This window comes from Psammomys obesus, unplaced genomic scaffold, assembly GCF_907164565.1.
Source record: "Psammomys obesus unplaced genomic scaffold, mPsaObe1.curated_primary_1811, whole genome shotgun sequence".
NCBI lineage: Eukaryota > Metazoa > Chordata > Mammalia > Rodentia > Muridae > Psammomys > Psammomys obesus.
The window spans coordinates 13,935,635-13,956,352 of NW_026585689.1; the positions used below are offsets into that span (position 1 = coordinate 13,935,635).

Consider the following 20,718-nt stretch of genomic DNA (forward strand, 5'->3'; position numbering starts at 1 on the left):
CTGTGGTTTTTCAGCAACCCTGTGAAAGGGCCATTTGACCCCAAAGAGGTTGCAACCTACAGGTTGAGAACCACTGTTCTACATTATGGCATAGAAGGATGATCTCTTTCAAAAAGTGTGATTGAAAGATCCCATCTTTACTGAATAAAGTTGAATCTCAGGTATGTATTATAATGAAAGTATTATCAGAAACCTAGTGTAATCATTGCAGTTTATGCATCACCCGACACGATGAATTCTTATGTCAAGAAAAATGGTGTCAAAATCATGTTATGTTAATTCACCTTAAAATCACGTAACAGTGTTTTCATAAATTGTATATATATATGTATATCTGTATATATATATATAATTTTTAGTTAAAGTAAAACTAAAATTTTTATTTAGTGACTTCAATTAAGAACCTTTTTATAATTTTACTATATCAATAATTTCTAGAAAAATGTTTAATAAAATTTCCTGACAAATGTCTGACTTTATCATCACTATATTATTTGAACTTGATATAAAAGAACTAATCCTTCAATTTATATTTCACTTAAAATATTAATTATTTGGGTATATCAAAAACACAGTATGTTGCTTAGCTTGGTCATATTGCAGGCTTAATTATTGTGCAAAACAGGTAAACAAAAACAGTTGCTGATAGGTTCAATACATGCAGGATCTATTCTTTTTTATTTAATTTTATTTTTTTCTTATCAGTTACATTTTATTAACTCTGTATCCCAGCCATGTCCTGCTCCCTCATTCCCTCCCACTCCCACCCTCCTGCCCTTATCTCCACCCTGCCCCTTTCCACATCCACTGATGGGGGGGGGACCTCCTCCCCATTCATCTGATCCTGTTTTATCACAAGTACACAAAAGGGATACTTGCTCAACCATGTTTATAGCAGCTTCATTTGTAATAGCCAGAACCTGGAAACAACCCAGATGTCCATCAACAGAAGAATGGATACAGAAATTGTGGTATTTTTACACAATGGAATACTACTCAGCAATCAAAAAGGAGGAAATCATGAAATGGCAGGATCTATTCTTATAAAAGCAGTTCTTGAAACTGTTTTGGGTTACTAGGACATGCGTAAAATTCTTATCCAAGAGGCTTTGGGGAGGTACAGAAAGAGGGAAGCCATTCATCTGAGCATTGTTAGGTAAAAGCCAGCAGGTACCTTATAGGTGTAGGGATCAACAGTAAAGAAAATGATGGTTGTGTTAAAGACAGACATGGAGATAACAGAAGAACATTTTTATTCACGTAGGATAAGTAAGTATATTTACAATCTGCCAGTCAAGATGTGCTCCCCTTACACTATTGGCAACAACTGCCTGCTTAAAGTTGAGTCATGATGTAGTAAGCCGGGTCAAGAACCCATGTCCAGTGAAGTCATAGTGAAAGCTGGAATGCGGTATTATTATTTAAAAAAACTGACACAGTATCAAACAGTCTTTGAAGTATCTATGCTTGTACCCATAGAATAAAGCAATAAAAAAGCGACTCTCTGCCTCAATCAGAGAACCCACTCTTTACGGCAAATAGTAGTAAATGTAAAGACTTAATGGATGTTGATGATTTTGCAAATAAGTGACAGTCTGGGCTCAGCACTTGTGATAGTTTGAAGGAGAATACCCCCCTCGCACCCACCAAATACTTATATGTTTTGATATTTGGTCCTTCGTTTGTGGAGCTCATTGGGAAGACTTTGAAAGGGTAGCCTTGTTGGAGTAGGTATGTCACTGAGAGCAGGCTCTGAGGTTTCAAAAGACTGACACCATTTCTGTTGTGCTCAAAGTCCCCTGTTTGTGAAGTCCCCATGATATCTCAGCTACTGATCCAGGGACACTGTATCATCTTTTTGCTCTGATATCATAGATTCTAACCCTGTGGAACCATAAGCCCAATTAAACTCTTTCTGTTATATGCTTCCTTAGCCTTTGAGTTTGTCACAGCCACAGAAAACTACGGCAGAAATTGGTAGTAGGGAGTGGATTATTGCTGTCAGAGCCCTGACTGAGAGCCGTGTGTGTGTGTGTGTGTGTGTGTGTGTGTGTGTGTGTGTGTGTGTGTGTTCGAATGTGGAAGACTTTGTGACTTTGAACAAAACTTAATGGGTCATCTTAGAAGGTGCTTGGAAGACAGTAATGCTGAGAGTAATGTAGACTATTGAGACACAGATTAAGAGGTTTCAGAGGGGAAGAATATTAGCAAGTAGGTTAGAAACATTCCTTGTGATATTTTGGCAAAGAATGTGGCTGCCTTGTGACCTCTCCTTAAATTTTCCTAAGGCTCAATTGAAAAGTAATGGACTAATTTCTTTGGTTGACAATACTTCAAGAACCTAAAGGTTATTATGTTGCATGGTTATTAGTAATCACTCTTATGTGGGTCAATAGTGAAAAATAAATTCAAAATGTACAATTTTAAGACAAAAATAACACTATGAAAGTTAAAGTTGGAGTCAAGACATTGGCTGAAAGATAAACAGAGGCCTGATCTGAAATAGAATAAAGGGAAGGTTCCTCTCAGGGTAAGACCTGACCTCAGTAAATTTCCAACCTATGAAAAGAAAAGTCTATAGAATTTTCTGTTTCAAAAATTCAACAGCAGATTCAAGCTGATGCGAATGTAATGTAAGGGGTTAGATTTCATCCCAAGTGGGCTGCCGAACTTCTCATTGTTGTCCACATGGGGATGGCTTCAGAGCCATGAAGCCTAAGGAATAAAGGTGTTGTGAAACCTTCTACAGTTAAGGAAAACTGTGGGGATCCACCAGGTAACAATTTAATCCTTTCATGGAGCCCCCAAGAGGACATGGCTTCGAACTATGAAAGTGAAGCTTGGATTAGATTTGAGATCCCAAGACGTTAGAAGCTTCAGAGCCCTGGGATTTGAGAGCTTTCTGCAGAATGCTAAACTAGCCTGAGAGAGCAATGTATATTGAAGGCCGCACAGCTGAAAGGGTAAAGCCATCTATGTCCTCAGACATCAGACATGGAACTACATCATTTTAAGTTTTCCCAGCTGGGTTTCGGACTTGCTTTTGTTCACTGTTTTCTTACTGTGCCCTGATTTTTGGAATGGTAATGCATACTTAGTGCCACTGTATGTTTGAAGTATGTAATGTTTTTAATTTCACAGAGGGTCAAATTAAGAAATCGTCTTTAGTCTTCTTGGGTTTTTTTTAACAGTGTTCAGACTGTAAAAGACTATGGAAACTTTTTAAGTTGGACTTAAAGGCCTTTTACAATATGATATGTTTGTGAGACTATGGAGGCCAGGGAGAGGAATGTAATTGTTTTAATGAAAATGGAGCCCATATGTGTTTTAATGTTCCCTCTTCAGTTGGTAAACCTGTTTGGGAATGATTGGGAAGTATGGCTTTGTTGGAAGAAGTGAGTCCCTGTGTGGGAGGCTTTCAGGTTTCTAAAGACTCATGCTGCTCCCAGTGTGCTCTCTGTTTCCTGCCTGTGGATCAAATGTGAGTCTCAGCTACTTCTCTAGATGCCTGCCACTATGAGTTTGCTCTGCCATAAGTCTATAAGACTCTAAGACCCCAAAACCATAAACCCAATTTAACTTAATTTAGAAGGTGACTAGATCATAGAGTTTTGTCACAGCAATGGAAAAGCTTCTGTAAGGCAAAGGACACTGCTGTCAGAACAAAATGGAAGCCTACAGATTGGGAAAATATATATATATATATATAGATATATATCTATATCTATATCTATATATATATATATATATATATCTTGAAATTAAACACTAACAAACCAAATAATCCAATTAAAAATGAAGTGCAGACCTCTCAACAGAAGAACATAGAATGACTGAAAAACACTTAAAGAAATGTTCAATATCCTTCGTCGTCAGAGAAATACAAATCAAAACAACTCTGAGATTCCATCTTACACCTCTCAGAATGGTTAAGATCAAAAACTCAAGTAACAGCTGGTGAGGATGTGGGGGAAGGGGGAAATTCTTCCATTGCTGGTGGGAGTGCAAACTTGTACAACCACTTTGGAAATCAATCTGGTGCTTTCTTATAAAATTTGGAATAGCTCTACATCAAGACCCAGCTATACCACTCCTGGACATATGTCCAAAAGATGCTCCACCATACAAGGATAATCACTCAACTATGTTCATAGCAGCTTTATTCATAATGGCCAGAAACTGCAAACAACCCAGATGGCCCTCAAAGAAAATGTGCTACATTTACACCATAAACTACTACTCAGCTATTAAAAACAAGAAAATAATAAAATTTACAGGAAATGGATGGGATTGGAAAAGATCATCCTAAGTGAGGTAATACAGACCCCAAAAGATACATATGGTATGTACTTGGATATTAGCTGTACTACAATGCACAGACCCAAAGAAGGTAAGCAACAAAGAGGGCACAATGAAGGATGTTTGAATTTCACTTAGAAGGGGAAATCAAACAGCCAGGGAAAGTAGTTGAAGAGACAGAACAGGACAAGGGAGAGAATACGGAAGGAATCAAGGGTGGGGGCAGATATGGGGAGAGTGGGGCACAAGGACAGAGGGCTTGAAGAGAGAGGATAAACTGTGTGAGGGGGCATTTCTGATACAAGCTGGAGACCTAAAACAGGGTAGGCTCCAGGGAGGATATGGGGGTGACTCTAGGTGAGACATCTAGTAGTGGGGACCATGGAGACTGAAGAGGCCACCCTCTAACTAGACAGGACTCCTAGTGGAGGGAGGTGGAACACCAACCAATCCACAAAAACTTCCACCCCAAATTTTAGCCTTCCTACAAGACGTGCAGGGATAAAGATAGAGCAGAGATCGAAGGAATGTCCAAACAATCCTTGACTCAACCTGAGACCCACCCCATGGGAGACACTCAACCCCTGACACTAACCACCACACTCTGCTAGGCTTGCAGACAGCTTGGTTGTCTCTGAGAGGCTCTACCCACAAGGGATTGAAACAGATGCTGAGACTCACAGCCAAAAATTGGGCAGAGCAAAGGGAGCCTTGTAGAAGAGTTGGGGGAAGGGTAGAAGGACACAGAATGGACAGGGGCTTCACAAGAAGACCAACAGTACTAATAACCTGACTCAAGGGGGCCTATGGAGACTAAAGCACCAACCAAGGATCATGCATGGACTGAATCTATGTGCCCTACACACATATATAACCATTGGACAATTTGGTCTTCTTGTGGGTCACCTACTAAGGTGACTGGGAGCTGCTTCTGACATGGATTCTGTTGCTTGCTTTTCTATCTCTTCCTCCTGGTGGGGCTGCCTTGCCAGACCACTGTGGAAGAGGATGCTATCAGTCCTGAGGTGAAGTGAAATTCTGGGGTGTGTTAGTCCAGAGACCCCCTTTCCTGAGGGGGAAAAGAGGGAGGGTGGGACCCGGAGGAGATGAGGATGGGGACTATAATTGAAATGTAAAATGAACAACTAAATAAATCAAGTTAAAAGTTTAAAAATAATTAAAAGTTCTTATACTTGCATTTTAAACTGGATTGAATAATATAAAGATGAAGAGTAAACTTCACATTAATAATATTCAGTTTTACCATTTATATGCAGAGGTTCATTATCTGGGCAGTAGGAGACCTTGAAGACACTGGGAGAAAAGCCACAGAGGCAAAAAACTTGAATTTTAGTTTCTTTCATGTCCACTTGAACCTGCTTTATGAGCAAAGGGTATAATTTTTTTTTAACTGTGAAGTAGAGAATACATAGTTGGTAGTGATTGTTTCAGAATCAAAATCAAATAGAAAATACTGAGGAATAAAATATGTGGCAAGAAAATACTATTTATACTAAAGATACTATATGCAATTTTAGGTTAGGAACAGGGACATCTCTGATATGAACTCATGAACTCATGAACTGAGGGGGGTGCAGCCTTACCAGGCCACAGAGAAGACAAAGAAGCCAGCCCTGATGAGACCTGATAGACTAGGGTCAGATGGAAAGAGAGGAGGACTTCCCTTATCATTGGACTGGGGGGAGGGGCAGAGGAGAAGAAGAGGGAGGGAGGGGATGGGGGATACAAAGTGATTAAACTGTAATTAATAAAAATAAAATTAAAATTAAAAAAGATCAGTAAATGGTTTTAAAATAATACAAGTGAAGAATATTTGACAAGCAAATGATTATTGCATAGTTAGTAATTATACTATATATGTGTGTCTGTGTATTGAAAAATGTTTTTTGGATAAGATAATGTGCTTTCAATCTTTATGAGTATTTACATCAAAGTAAAATTCCAGAAAATATTACACATTTAGAACATAATGAATTGGTCTACCAAGTCAATTTTTGTACATAGTTTAGTCATAAAATGCAGGTGACTTTCACTTTCAAACAAAGAGGTGCATTGGCATTGTTGGCCATTTGCCTAGTCTACAGCAGTTCAAGAAAATACTGACTACATCCTATTCACTGATCTTCACTTTAGTTTGTTATCTACCACCATGGGTCATTTTCATAGGACTCAAATCATTTGGTTAATTAGCATTTACTGTTTTTCCCTCTGTATAGGCAAATGCAAAATTACTAACATAGGAACAAAGGAATCAAAACAGCTAGAAGGTCTTATTAAATCAGAAAGATTTTGTTGTTCTTTTTCTTAAAAATATGCAAGAGGAAATAGTCAATAGCCCTAAAAACCAGAAGCTTGAAGTCAAGTGAGGAATAAACATATTCTTTAGGGAGAATAAAAAGCAAACCTATATTAAAGGCTAGTTTGTTGTTGCTTACAGCCTTTGTTGTAAAGTCTGTAGGTGTGACACTACAGGACTTAATGCAGAAGAAATTGAGCACTTGTCAAGAAATGCACATGCATTAGTATTTTTCTCTTACTTTCTAGACACTCTTCTTGAATTTAAGGATTTGCCCTTTAAGTGACCATTTTCTGCCACAGTCTTAAATATATACACAGGATTTTTTTTTTCCTCAGATTCATGAGCTGCTCAAGTTTCCTGTTTCAAAGGAGGCTTTCTGGCTTTTCTAAGCCCAGCCATTTCTTCCAAATATCTTACTCTATCTAGGTTCTCCTTCACAGAGAATGTCATAATTACTATGACATAATTACTAAGACACGTTTAGTTTTACTTTCTACTTGTATTGTTACAGTCCTGGAACACAGAACAGCTTCTGGAAGAAACAATTATGAAATAAGTATTTTTTGGATTGATTAAATGTATAAATCAAAGACTAAATTTTACCATGTCCAACTTATACTAATATAGTCTAGGTAGTTATAGGATGGTTCATTTTACATATAATAACACATTATCTTTCTTTTCCAATAGTATTTATATGAGATCGGGAAAACATTACTAAAAAATAAAATTATAAGACCAGTGCTCTAGCTCCTGAGCTCTGGAGTCCTCACCTAGAGAAGGAGGATTCTTTTTGGGGGGACTGTGGTAGCTAGTAGGATATCCATGCCCCAGCAGATATTCCTACAGCCATTGTCACATGGCCAGTGCCAAATAGGCTCAAGGGAATAGTAATACTAATAATACTACTAATAATAACAGTAATATAAAAAGGAACGTAAAGATGGGGGGAGACATTTTGTTTCACCTTAGGTGAAGATGGAAAGGACATGGTAGGTGGTAGATAAAAGTATATTTAAAAAACGAACAATCCTGTTCCAGTGATATAATAGCATATGTCAGCATGTACATAACTCTTCAGTTGCTCACTGTCTGTGCTGGTGACTGGGGAGACAAGTCACTGACTATTTCTCAGAAAATTAGTATCTCAGGTCTGAGGAATTTTTCTATATCAATTACTCAAAAGATGCTCACACTAAAAAACATTAGGCTTGGAAATAATTTGTGGGTTTTTTTGCAGGAGTAAATATAAACTTCACAATTGTAAGTTTTAACATAATTTAATATTTGGCAGAGCTACTAAGCTATTTTGTAATGATTAATTAGACTGACATTTCAGTTAACTTCAATAAATAAAATATTCAGTGTACTTTATTTAGAGAGCAATACTTTTTCCTGAGGAGACAGGAAAATGTTACACTTTTTAATACAAGATGTCTGTAGCTTTAGACTCTGTCATTTTCTTAGGCTGTAAGAACATGAAAAATACAGCATATAGCAATGTTAGCATCACAAGTGCATTAAATCATACTTATTTCCTGTTTAAAATATATACCCTACATTACTGTCTTGTTAGTCAATATACTGTTAGCAAATACTTATAACCTTCATTTTGTTTTAATTTAAATAGAATTGTAACAGTTTTAGAAAGAAGTTTTTGTTAACATTTGTTTAAACAATGAGAGTGAAAGAGATATAAAAAAAACATATTAAAGTATATGCATAAAATAATGATACTTAGTGTGTGCCTAATTACATTCTCCAACAAGGCACTAACCTTGATATTTTAAACCTGAGAGACATCTCAGGTTCTTAAATACATAGGGACTTTTTTTTTTTTTTAGATTTTAATCTATTTTAGTATCAGCTGCCAGAGTGAAAAAAAAAAAAAAAAACCTCATAATAAATAGAGGAGCCCATGAGAGAATATAGACTCTACTTAATTGTCACCCAACACTAGCAATGGGTGTATTGAATATATATTTTAAGAAGATAAAGAATTTGACAACTTGCCTCTGATAATAACTGACTTAATGACATTTTAGCAGCATCAGCAAAATTAATTTTAAGTGGCATTTCTTTCACTCTGAAAATGCTTTGAATGTGTTACAGTTTCTATAAACACAATTTGCTTCACCTTGAATATCGACTATGAGCACTTTACTTGGCTGATTTCTACCCCCAATTACTCTGCCTTGAACTACACATTTTATTCATTTTGCCATGAACTGAAAATAAAAATAAAATGTTTTCTTGGTGTTGCTTTCTTGTTTTACTTCCAAAATGAAACATCTTTTTGGTACATTAAAGAGGGAAAAAAAGGTACATACACACTTCACATTGATCAGCAATATTAATTACGATGTGGCCAAATCCCAAATTCCAAACCCAGATTCAACAGTGTTACTAAAGCTAAGAACCTAAGACTAAATATTTAATGGGTCCTAAAAAAATACCTCTAAATATGCTTCAATAAAGACATTCTGTCAAGATTGCTTAATGATATCTTTCCACATTATATATTTTCAATATGTGGGTACTACTTAATATTTCATGTTTTGTCTTTTACAAAGAGTGTTAAACTTTAAGAGATACTTTATTGATTTTTGAATTCATGTATATGTGTGTATGTGCGTAAGTTTGTGTGTGCCACTTGGGAACAGGTGTCCTCAAACCAGGGGTCAGATCACATGGAACTGAAGTTGTCAACTTCCTTCTATGGATTCTTTACCCCATCCTTGGTCCTTTGCAATAGCGCTAAGTGCTCTCAACCGCTGACCCATTTCACCAGCACTTGCTGTTTTACATTTAATGAATTGTCTCACGTGAAAAGAATAAAATAATTTATATTATGTCTCTGTGATAGAGAAGTAGGCAGAACAAACTTTTGTAATTACAGAATGAATGGGAACTATGTATATAAAGGAAATATGTACACATACTATAGATACATTTGTTTAAAATAAAATTTTAAATAACATACTTGTTTTATTTTTACTGTACAACAAAGAATGGTGATGTTGGGCTTCATTATTTGGTTAGTTACCACAGTAGAATCCTTGTATAAGTAATCAGATAATACAGAGAAACAGAAGTTTCTAATGTGCTTGTTACTGATGGTTCAGTCAACAAGATTCTGCTTCTACCAAAGGAGATAGAGAAAAGGAGTACATGTGAATCCCACATGAACAGCTGTAAAGCAATTTATGTGACGTGTGGCTATTTTCTCCATGAAGGAGAGAATTGCTTCATAGACATGAAGATTTGGACAACAGTATTTCACCTAACTTTATTAGAGGCAAATATGGAGTTTATTGGCAAGAGGATTAATATAATATTTCACAATTATTAAAATTTCACATCTTTTAGATACTTCTAGGAGAAATTTAAACTTTTTCTGTGACTTACTAATAGGCACAAGAACTTTTTAACTTTGCATTTCAAACTAATTATATATAGTCACTAAATTTACCAAACAATTGAGCAGAAAGGTCCTACTCATCTTTTGCTCAATGCCCTCCCATGAATATGTATAGCACAATAAGAAAAATGAAGTAGGCATTAGTAGATCCACAGTGTGTGTGTATGTGTGTGTGTAATTTCTCATATATATAGCATTTTGTCATAAAATATAATCTAGACAGATTGCTTTCATGATGATCATAAGGCTCTTTCTAGCTACCCGATCCAAGCCCCATATTTTCTCCAATTTCTATTTCAATAATGTTATACAAATAGAATCATATAGCACATGTTCTTTTGTGCTGGCTGTATAAAATCAGCATCATGTCCTTGAGGGCCATCCAAGATATATGTATCAGTAGTTTGATCCTATTACCTATCTAATGTTGAGTAGTATTCCAATACAATCAATATGCTTTCTTTTTTGATAATTTTGATATTTTATTTTCATTAATTTTAGTGTATTCACTTTGTATCCCACCTGTAGCTCCCTCCCTCTTCTCCTTCCAATTCTTCCCTCTCTCCCTTTTCTCCATCCATGCCCCTCCCCAAGTACACTGATAGGGGAGGTCCTCCTCCCCTTTCATCTGATCCTAGTCTATCAGTTCTCATCAGGACTGGCTGCATTGTCTTCCTTTGTGGCCTGGTAAGGCTTTCTTTATTAAAATTATTTTAATACATTTATGTTTTCATGAGTACATGTCACGTATGTACAAGTGTACTCAGAGGTCAGAAGAAAGAACTGGATCCCCTTGAGCTAGAGCTACAGACTCTTATCAACCTCCTAACACGGGTGATGGAAACTAAACCTGTGTCCTCTAGAAAAGCATCAAGTGCTTTTTACCACCAAAGTGCATCCACCACCATTCTTTTTTCCAGAATACTGTTTTGCTTTAGTTTATGTTATGGGATGAATTTTTCTAATTATTTTTCTAATAATTATGAATTATTCCTAAGTCAAAAGTTGAAATCTCTCAGATCCTGATAGTGTGATACATTTGGCAATAAGTCTTTAATGAGTTATTAAGTCATAATTCAATGAATAATGCACAAAAATGAATTTTAGGGAACTAGATAAAAGATGAAAGACCATATCGAGCCATAGAAAAAGCTGGCCATTTGGAAAGGCTAGCAAACCATCTCAAGATGGAATCAGTACTTCCAATAACATCTAGCTTATAACTTTATGAAAGGGAAATCACTTTGTGTAAGCCACAGATTGCTTGATGTTTGTTAGAGCTGATATAGCAAGCTAAGCAAGTCTGCAGAATTAGTTTTATTTTTTATAAGTTTGTGTTATATGCATTTACTGATGCTTTCTTTTGTAAAAGAGTCTGTTGTATATCCATATTATTTATGATTGCTTCTTAAAAGATGTTCTAAGCCTTTTTTTCTTTATCACATTCTGCAATATAATCATGTTGGAGGGGGATTAAAGAGAGTATATACTTAAAAGTCCAGAATATTCATGTCTGATTACCTCAAAATAAAATTTTTAGTGACATAATTGGTACGTTTAACTAAATTTTTCACATTTTAGTCAGTTTAAGTACTTCATAACCTCACATTGACACTAGTATTTGGTGTATGTATGTATGTGCACACTCACCTCTGTTAGAGTGACTGCATTTCTTTAAAAGGGTATAGTATCATGATAAAACATAGCTGAAATTTCTTAAAGATAAAGATTAATTATAATTAAAATAATTGGTTATTTTTTGTTTTATTTGACATGTAAAAAGGATGGCAACCATAAGTGGGCAGATAGAAATTCAGCGCATTTAGCAACATTTTATTTATAGCTAGTTTTCATTGGCAATATTATATACACACTTACGAAGAATATTATTATCTGAAAGTTTTTGTCTTACTGGTCAAACTGCTTAGTGTATATACACATACATATATGTGTATGTATACGTATATACATATAAATACATATATACTAATATATCCTAATTTTTCTTTATCATGAGGAGAAATGAAAGTAAAAATATCCTGTCTGTAGTGTATTTAATGAACACTGAAACTAAATCGACTACAAGCTTATCCACGGGCATTAAACATAAAATAAAACTGGGAGTCAGTTTTGAAAGAACAGCAGTAGGACTTACCATCTTGATCTGTGGTCACCGTAATGGCTGTGAATGGCTTGGGAGAAATGCTCAACTCAGAAACTCCATTCATGGCTTCTATTTCAAAGGTGTAATTGACGTGAGACACAAAGTCAAGTACTGTCACAGAATTGTTGATCAGTCCAGTGTCTCTCGGGATGAAGCGGAGTCCCCCACCACAGTCCTCACATTGGTTGGTGGCTAAGCCACATTTCTTACAGATCACACTGTATGTGAGGTCTTTTCTCCCTCCTGTGTCACTGGGTGGGCTCCATTCCAAAATAAGGGCTGTTTCATTGAGGTTAAAAGCCACGTTTCTAGGAGCTGAAGGTGGTCCTAGAGAAAATCAGTAAGAAAACACAGTAAATGATGGTACAACATTGAAAATTTCATAAATACATGCTTCTGACTTTTAAAGTTGATTGGAAATCATTTTCTCATAGGAACTATAAAGATACTGTTTAAATATCTGATGAAGTCTTAAGGTTAAATACTGTATATTTTTTAATATTTGAATATTTAAATTCCAACATTTAATGTCCAAATTCACATACCTCTAAAGGACATCTTTACAGTTTGTTTAATTGAAAAATATGTGATGGAAATTGTAAATTATGAGATGGCCATCCTACTATCCTCATTAATTATATTACCATTTTCAGAATGTGAAACCAACTGGAGTATGTATATTCAACATATTATGTTCAGTTTTTCCTTCCTCATACTGTCATTATTGTGTAGACAAAACACCCATTCATTTCTTTTGTCAAATGCATAGAATTTATTTTCCAGAGACTGGGAATAAATAGTCATAAATATAGGGTGGGCAGACTATTTGGAAATTGAAGAGAAATGAAAATCTGAGGCAGAAAATACCCTTCCATAGTACCTGGCCAACTTGAAGTTATACATGTATCATGACATAAGATAAAAACACTATCTTTTCATTTACATGTATTTGCTAAACATAAACAACCCAGACTTTAACTGCAAAAATGTCCCTAAAGAAGACTCATCCAATCCTCTTTCATTATCATCAAGGACACATGAGTTGGGTTATTCTCATGAAGTATGTGGTCATCTTTTTATTGGTTTTCTATATGTGTCAAAACACATATAGCACTCAATGGACTTTTATGACCAGCCATCTTGTAAAGTTATGCAAAACACCTTTCTACACATATGAGTTCTCCACATCTCTTCAGTCATTGATCAAATATACCCAAAGATCTCTGCAGGGTTAGACTCTGTGATAAGGGCTATCTTAATGCCATGGAATCCATATTCCATGAGGCCATGTTTATGAGAAATAGTTGAAGAATAACTTATTATAAAAGTGATAGAACAATTAACATTTTTGCCACAATTTAGATGCTTCTATTTAAGAAATCCAAAAGAGTCCTGTAAATTTCTTTTATCGACAGAAACTGCTCAGTAGTTGGGAATCCAAATTCAGTAGGACAGAAATTCAAATTGTGAGGTAGCCATCTTCTGAATACTTACCTTCATTTACTCATTAAATGAATGTTTTATTTAATGATTATTATGTGACAGAGACTCTGGTAGATGTCATAAACATGATTTCTGCTTCACTGCAGTTGAGTTTTAGTGGAAGAGTAAGCAAAAACACACTTAGATTAACAGACTCAAATGATAAGAATTAGAATTTTAGAATGTTAAAGGCAAAAGCTGAAATACAAACTATCAGAGGGAATTTAACTTTTAGTAACATCATGAGAAAAGCATCAGAAGCTATAAGAAGCATGGTCAGAGAGAGGGAAAAACCTTGGGGGTCAAAAGTATGTAGTTTAAGTCAAGAAAAATTTTGAAAATCTTTGACCAAGGACTCAAGTCTCTGGGTTGGAAAGAAGATGAAGAATTGAACTGAGTTGTAAGAACAAGCAAGGGACACCATAGATCGCTCAGGATAGCTACATTATCTAGAACAGCTATAAATGTTCCTGTGTCTAAGAAAAGGAAATTTGTAGGTGTGTGTGTGTGTGTGTGTTTGTGTGTGTGTGTGTGTGTGTGTGTGTGTGTAAATGCATGCCTACCTATGGATGTGCATGGATGTGTATAGAATGTGTGAGTGAAGGCATGTTCATGCCACAGAGATCACATGTGGTCAGAGGACAACCTTGTTTATCTTCTCTCTTGTTTGAGACAAGGTCATTTTTTTTCCCACTGGTTATAATTCACAGACTTTTGGGCATTATCCTGATCTGTTTCCTTTCTCATTCTTCATGGAGGTAGGATTATAAAAAGCTTGCTCCACGAACCCCCATTTTATGTGGGTTCTATAGATTTGAACTCAGGCACCCATAAAAAAGACTTTTCTATATACTGAGCCATCTTCCTTGCCAGACTTGTGGGTTTTAATGTATGGAAGTTGTAAATGTGTGGGTGTTTTGAAAGAACAAGTATGGTTCATGGTCTAAGAATAGATCCATGGCAATAAGCTCTGCTATATACTGTTGATGAGCAGCATATTGGTCATAAATCTATGTGACACTGCACTGGATTTGGGATGTTGGCTTTTGTTTCCTTTGGGGCAGTTCCGCTGTCAGCCACACACAGGCAGGAATGTCCAGCTACTTGTATTTCTGTTACCTATCACTAGTCCTAGAAATGAATTTTTTATAAAAGGTTGCTGAATATCTTGCTTCATGCCATTTCATGTTCCACTGGGTTTACAGATATGTGTGCCTTCAAACAGGAAAATTATAAACAAACACATGATCAAATGCACATTTTACTTTTCTCCTAAACCTATGCATGAGAAATAAAAATTCATTATCCTAATAATTTCTCACTGTGACACATTTATATTGCTGATTTTTCTCTTATTTATAATTGCTAATGTGAATTATTATTCATTTATACCTCTAAAACTAGGAAACATTATCAATTATGTTATGGGTGTCTACAAGTATATAACTATCTGCTTGGACATATGTTAAAAAATTTAAAAAATAGAGACACCCTTCTGACTCAAGGGCCCTCACACCAATTTGCATGATGATTAAATAGCTTTTTAATTGCTGTTAAATTATGCCAGCTAAACTGTGATTTCATGCAAATATTAAGCTGTAATGACACATACTGAATCATTTACTAAGATTTAGAACTTGGAACAAAGAGAGACAATTAATTCTAATCCTCAGATTCAACTAAATTAGATGTCACTGGGCTTTTCTGAATATGTCCTGATTGCTTTGTTATCATTTATAAATTATACAAATATATGACACACAGAAAACACAACGTGGCAGCAATAATACATTTAGAGACATTTGTAATTGAAAATTCTTAGGGACTTCTTCATTTTATCTTTCTTAAGGGGAAACAAATAACTCACATTGGATAGAAAACAGTTTATCCTCACCCTCCAGACTGACTTTATAAAGACAGAGTAATTATTCTCAACCTGTAGTGGCGCTCACAAGCCCAGGATTTAAAAACCTCTACAGTAAAACTAACTTTATTTTTGATAACCTTTCTACTGCTACTAATTTTTAGTATTCATAATCATCCTTTTGATTCAATTTTGATTTCCTCTTCAGACTTTGAAAGAATGAAAACTCAATTTTGAAGTAAACTGGCTGAGGCTCAAGACAACTCTTGCTTCCTTTCCTCCTGTTCAGAAAGACCTGGTTCCACGGACCTGCTTCCTCTCACCCCACTGAAGCTGAGGATATTATAACATTTGGTTGTATTGTGAGTTTTACTTTTTTTTATTTTTAAATCTTACTTTCAAATTTATTATCATCTATATAGAAAAGATAAACAATTTACATTTAAAAGCAGGCAAAAGGCTTATTTAGGTAATACATATGTATATATATATATAGCTGATTTATATATATATATCATGTACATGATATATATATACACACACATTTATTTTATGTGTGGATATATTTGGGCATGAGCTTATGCTACTCATGCACGAATGCTACGGTGCTCCTGAATGTGTTGAAGACAAAGGGCAATATGCAGAAGTAGTTTCTCTCTTCCATCATGCTGGTTCCCAACATCAAATTCAAGTCATCAGGCTACTGAGCCGAGTTTTACTTTTTAAATGAAAATTGTATTTAAGCATAACTATGTCCTTCTGTGCAATATATGAAATACCACATCATATCAAATAAAACCAAATTCAAAGAAGAGTCTTCGGGCCCTCTGCCTCAGGAACAAAAGTAATAGAATTTACCTTGCTGTGTTGACCCCAGCATTTCCTCAAAACTGGTTCACTGTATCTTATTATCTACTAAATGTGTGGAGAAATACCAGAATTTTATAGAACTAGTGATTATCAACCTTCTTAATGATTTGACCCTTTAATATGGCTCCTCATGTCGTGGTGACCTCCAATCATAAAATTATTTTTGTTGCTACTTCATGACTGTAATTTTCCTACTGTTATGAATTGAGTGCAAATATCTGTCTTTCCTGGTGGTCTTATGTGTCCTCTGTGAAAGTATATTCGACATCTCAAAGGAGTCAGGACCCATAGGTTGAGAACAACTGATCTAACTAAAGGCTGCCTTAGAAGAAAAGCAAATTTAAGGATTATACTTCAGCTTTTGTATGGTATGGTGAGTGTTTACAGTTTTTGTCATCATAATATATTAACTCGTAGGAATTCGTTCTTAAAATCTTCAACCTAAAATGATAGCTCATATAGCTAATAATGGATTTTATTAGTTTGGGTTGTTAATACTATAGAAAATTAGACCAAAATGTTATGGTTTGAATGTAAAATAAAAAGTTATATGCTGAATACTATTCTGCTAATCTCGGGTGCTGTTGAAGTCCATAAGAACTTCATTAAACAGAACTTATATGGAAGACTTCAGTCATTGTGGGTGTGTCCTTGAAGGGAATATTGAAAGTCTGGTCACTTTGTTGCTTTCTATGCACCCATGCTGGCATACATACAGTGAGCAGTTTCTTTCAGCACCCCCCTCACCACTTTGATCTGCCTTGTGACAGACCTACAGAGACAGACACATGGACATAGAGACTGCAACTAATGTAACCATGAGCTGACATAATATTATATCCATTTTCTAGTTCTTAAGTTGCTACCCTATTTATTTTTAATAACTCCAAGGTATATAATAATACTGATTCCTAGCATAAAACAATTTTTCCTGTAGATAATGTTAAATTGATAGATTAATAGTTAAAAGTTAACCCATATGCATTAATATTTTAAAAATCCATTTAACCTTTTGGAAATGATTAGGCAAGTAATAGGGCAAATGAGCATTGGATATGATTTCAACAACAACAAAAAAGGTAAATTCATCTGGCCAGCATAAAGTGCGGCTTTAGACCTTAATTTTACCTGAAAGTATGTTCTGAAATCTCTACAAAGGCATTCTTTAAAACTTTAGAGGTCATGTCACACCATTTCTGTACTAATTTTAGCTTCTATGGCTAATAGCACTGTTAACATAATGATATGCCTAAATCTTTTAAAGTATATTTAATGTGGGCATCTATTGGAGAATACTGAACTCCTATTCACTTCTTTCTTTACTTTCAAATTTGTAATTAAATATTTATGTATTTGGAAATGAATGGAAGCCAAAAAGCTATGGTTCTAACCTTGGCACATGGAAAGAACTACATCAATATGTTCAAATGAAAAAAAAATAGCATAAGAAAGTAGAACAGTTCAATGGGAGACAGTTAGGAATGGCGAGATCATTATGGATAGCCTTTCCATGTTTGTTTCAGCTTTACCACTTTGTTGACAAAATGCCTGACAAAGAAGTATTATAAAGTATTTTATGTGATTATTTTTTCAAATTAGTGTTAACTTGTAATATTTAGGACAAACAAATCAGCAATCAGTGACAGTTTCTCTACAAGTGACTTCTCTTATAAAAATTGATGAATCAGTCTTCAAAAGAATAACAATAAAATACAACTTAATAAAGCAAATAATTTTCAGAATTCAGCATTTTTTAGTTTTTTGGCACTTTTCATAACAATGAAAATTGTCTCTTCATCTTTAATATTTTCACATGTAATTACAATAATTAAACTTATTTCTAAAATGAAGAAGGGGTATCCATTAATATTTTTGACGCTATTGTGAATACTTTAATACAGTACAATTATACTTTTGTTTTATTTAAGGCAAAACAATTTTTATACTCTCCAGATTTAACAGTTTATTTTATTGTACATATTCAATATGATATATTTTATGTATGTGCAAATTACATATATTGGTAGTGAGAGGGAAGTGGAGTGGTGAGTTCAGAGATGGTATCCAAAAATATATAAAGAACTAAAAAAGTTAAAAAGCAGCAAATCAAGTAATCCATTTTTTAAAAAGGAGTACAGGGCTAACCAGATAACTCGATAAAGGAATACAGAATGTCAGAGAAACACTTAAAGAAATGCTCAAGTTCAACGTCCTTAGTCATCAGGGAGATGCAAATCAAAATGACCCTGAGATTTCATCTTACACTCATCAGAATGGCTAAGATCAAATACTCAAGTGACCAGCACCATTTGTTGAAGATGTCTTTTTTCCACTGAATTGTTTTGGTTTCTTTGTCAAAAATCAAATATCCATAGGTGTGTGGGTTTATTTTGGGGTCTTCTATTCTGTTTCATTGATCATCCTTTCTGTTTCTATGCCAATACCATGCCGTTTTTATTACTATTGCTCTGTAGTACAGCTTGAGATCAGGATGGAGATGGCTCCAGATAAACTGTTGTTGTACAGGATCATTTTAGAAATTTTGGGTTTTTGTTTCTCCATATGAAGTTGATAATTTTTCTCTCAAGGTCTATGAAGAATTGTGTTGGTATTTTGATGGTAATTGGATTGAATCTGTAGATTGCTTTTGGAAGAACAGGCATTTTTCACTATGCTAATCCTCCCGATCCATGAGCATGGGAGATCTTTCCATCTTCTGATATCTTGTTCAATTTCTTTCTTCAGAGACTTGAAGTTTTTCTTATACAAGTCTTTTACTTGCTTGGTTAGAGTCACTCCAAGGTACTTTATGTTATTAGAGGCTATTGTGAAGGGTGTTGTTTCCCTAATTTCTTTCTCAGCCCTTTTGTCTTTGGTATACAGGAGCGCTTCTGATTTTTTTGAGTTAATTTTGTATCCAGCCACTGTGCTGAAGGTACTTTGTGTTATTAGTGGCTATTGTGAAGGGTGTTGTTTTCCTAATTTCTTTCTCAGCCCTTTTGTCTTTGGTATACAGGAGGGCCTCCGATTTTTTTTTTTTTTTTTAGTTAATTTTATATCCAGCCATTTTGCTGAAGGTGTTTATCAGCTGAAGGAGTTCTCTGGTTGAATTTTTGGGGTTTCTCATGTATACTATCATATCATCTGCGAATAGCGAAACTTTGACCTCTTCTGCTCCAATTTGTATTTTCTTGATCTCCTTAGTTGTCTTATTGCTCTAACTAGGATGTCAACTACTAAATTGAAGAGATATGGAGAGAGTAGGCAGCCTTGTCTTATCTCTGATTTCAGTGGGATTGGTTTGACTTTCTCTCCATTGAGTTTCATGTTGGCTATAGGCTTGCTGTATATTGCCTTTACTATGTTTAGGTACGTGCCCTGTATCCCTGATCTGTCCAAGACTAACATGAATGGGTGTTGGATTTGGTCAAATGCTTTTTCAGGATCTAAGGAGATGATCATGTGATTTTTCTCCTTCAGTTTGTTTATATGGTGGATTACATTGATGGAGTTGGGTGTACTGAACTACTCTTGCATGCCTGGGATGAAGCCTACTTGGTCATAGTGAATGATATCTTTTATGTATTCTTGGATTCACTTTACCAGTATTTTATTGAGTGTTTTTGCATCAATGTTCATAAGAGAAATAGGTCTGAAGTTCTCTTTTTTTGTTGGGTCTTTGTGTTATTTAGGTATCAAGGTGACTGTGGCTTCATAGAATGAGTTTGGTAATGTTCCTTCTGTTTCTATTTTGTGGAATAGTTTGAGGAGTCTTGGTGTTAGCACTTCTTTGAAGGTCTGGTAGAATTCTGCTCTGAAGCCATCTGGCCCAGGGCTTTTTTTGGAGGGGAGACTGTTATTGACTACTTCAATTTTCTTGGGGGATATAGGGCTATTTTGTCTTTCTACCTGATCTTGAATTGATGTTGTTAGATGGAATCTATCAAGAAAATTGTCCATTTCATTTAGATTTTCAAATTTTGTGGTATATAGGCTTTTGTAGTATGACCTAATGATACAAATGGTGCTGGTCCAACTGGATGTCCACATGCAGAAAAATGAAAATAGATCCATACTTATCACCCTGCACAAAACTAAAGTCCAAGTGGATCAAAGACCTCAACATAAAACCAGATACTCTACATCGGTTAGAAGAAAAAGTGGGGAAGACCCTAGAACTCATTGGCACAAGAGACAACTTCCTGAACAGAACTCCAACAGCACAGGCTCTAAGAGCAACAATCGATAAATGGGACCTCATGAAACCGAAAACTTCTCTAAAGCAAAGGACATAGTCA

At 35.2% G+C, this 20,718-nt stretch overlaps 1 protein-coding gene across 2 annotated transcripts in view; it reads right to left on the bottom strand.

Annotated features, from left to right (window-relative positions):
* Positions 1–20,718, bottom strand: part of Epha6 (EPH receptor A6) — a 979,971-nt gene that overhangs the window by 549,938 nt on the left and 409,315 nt on the right. For both annotated transcript variants that reach the window (XM_055594395.1, XM_055594413.1), the window contains exon 5: positions 12,196–12,531. In XM_055594395.1, the coding sequence (XP_055450370.1) occupies positions 12,196–12,531 (336 nt within the window). The remainder of the gene's footprint in view (positions 1–12,195; positions 12,532–20,718) is intronic.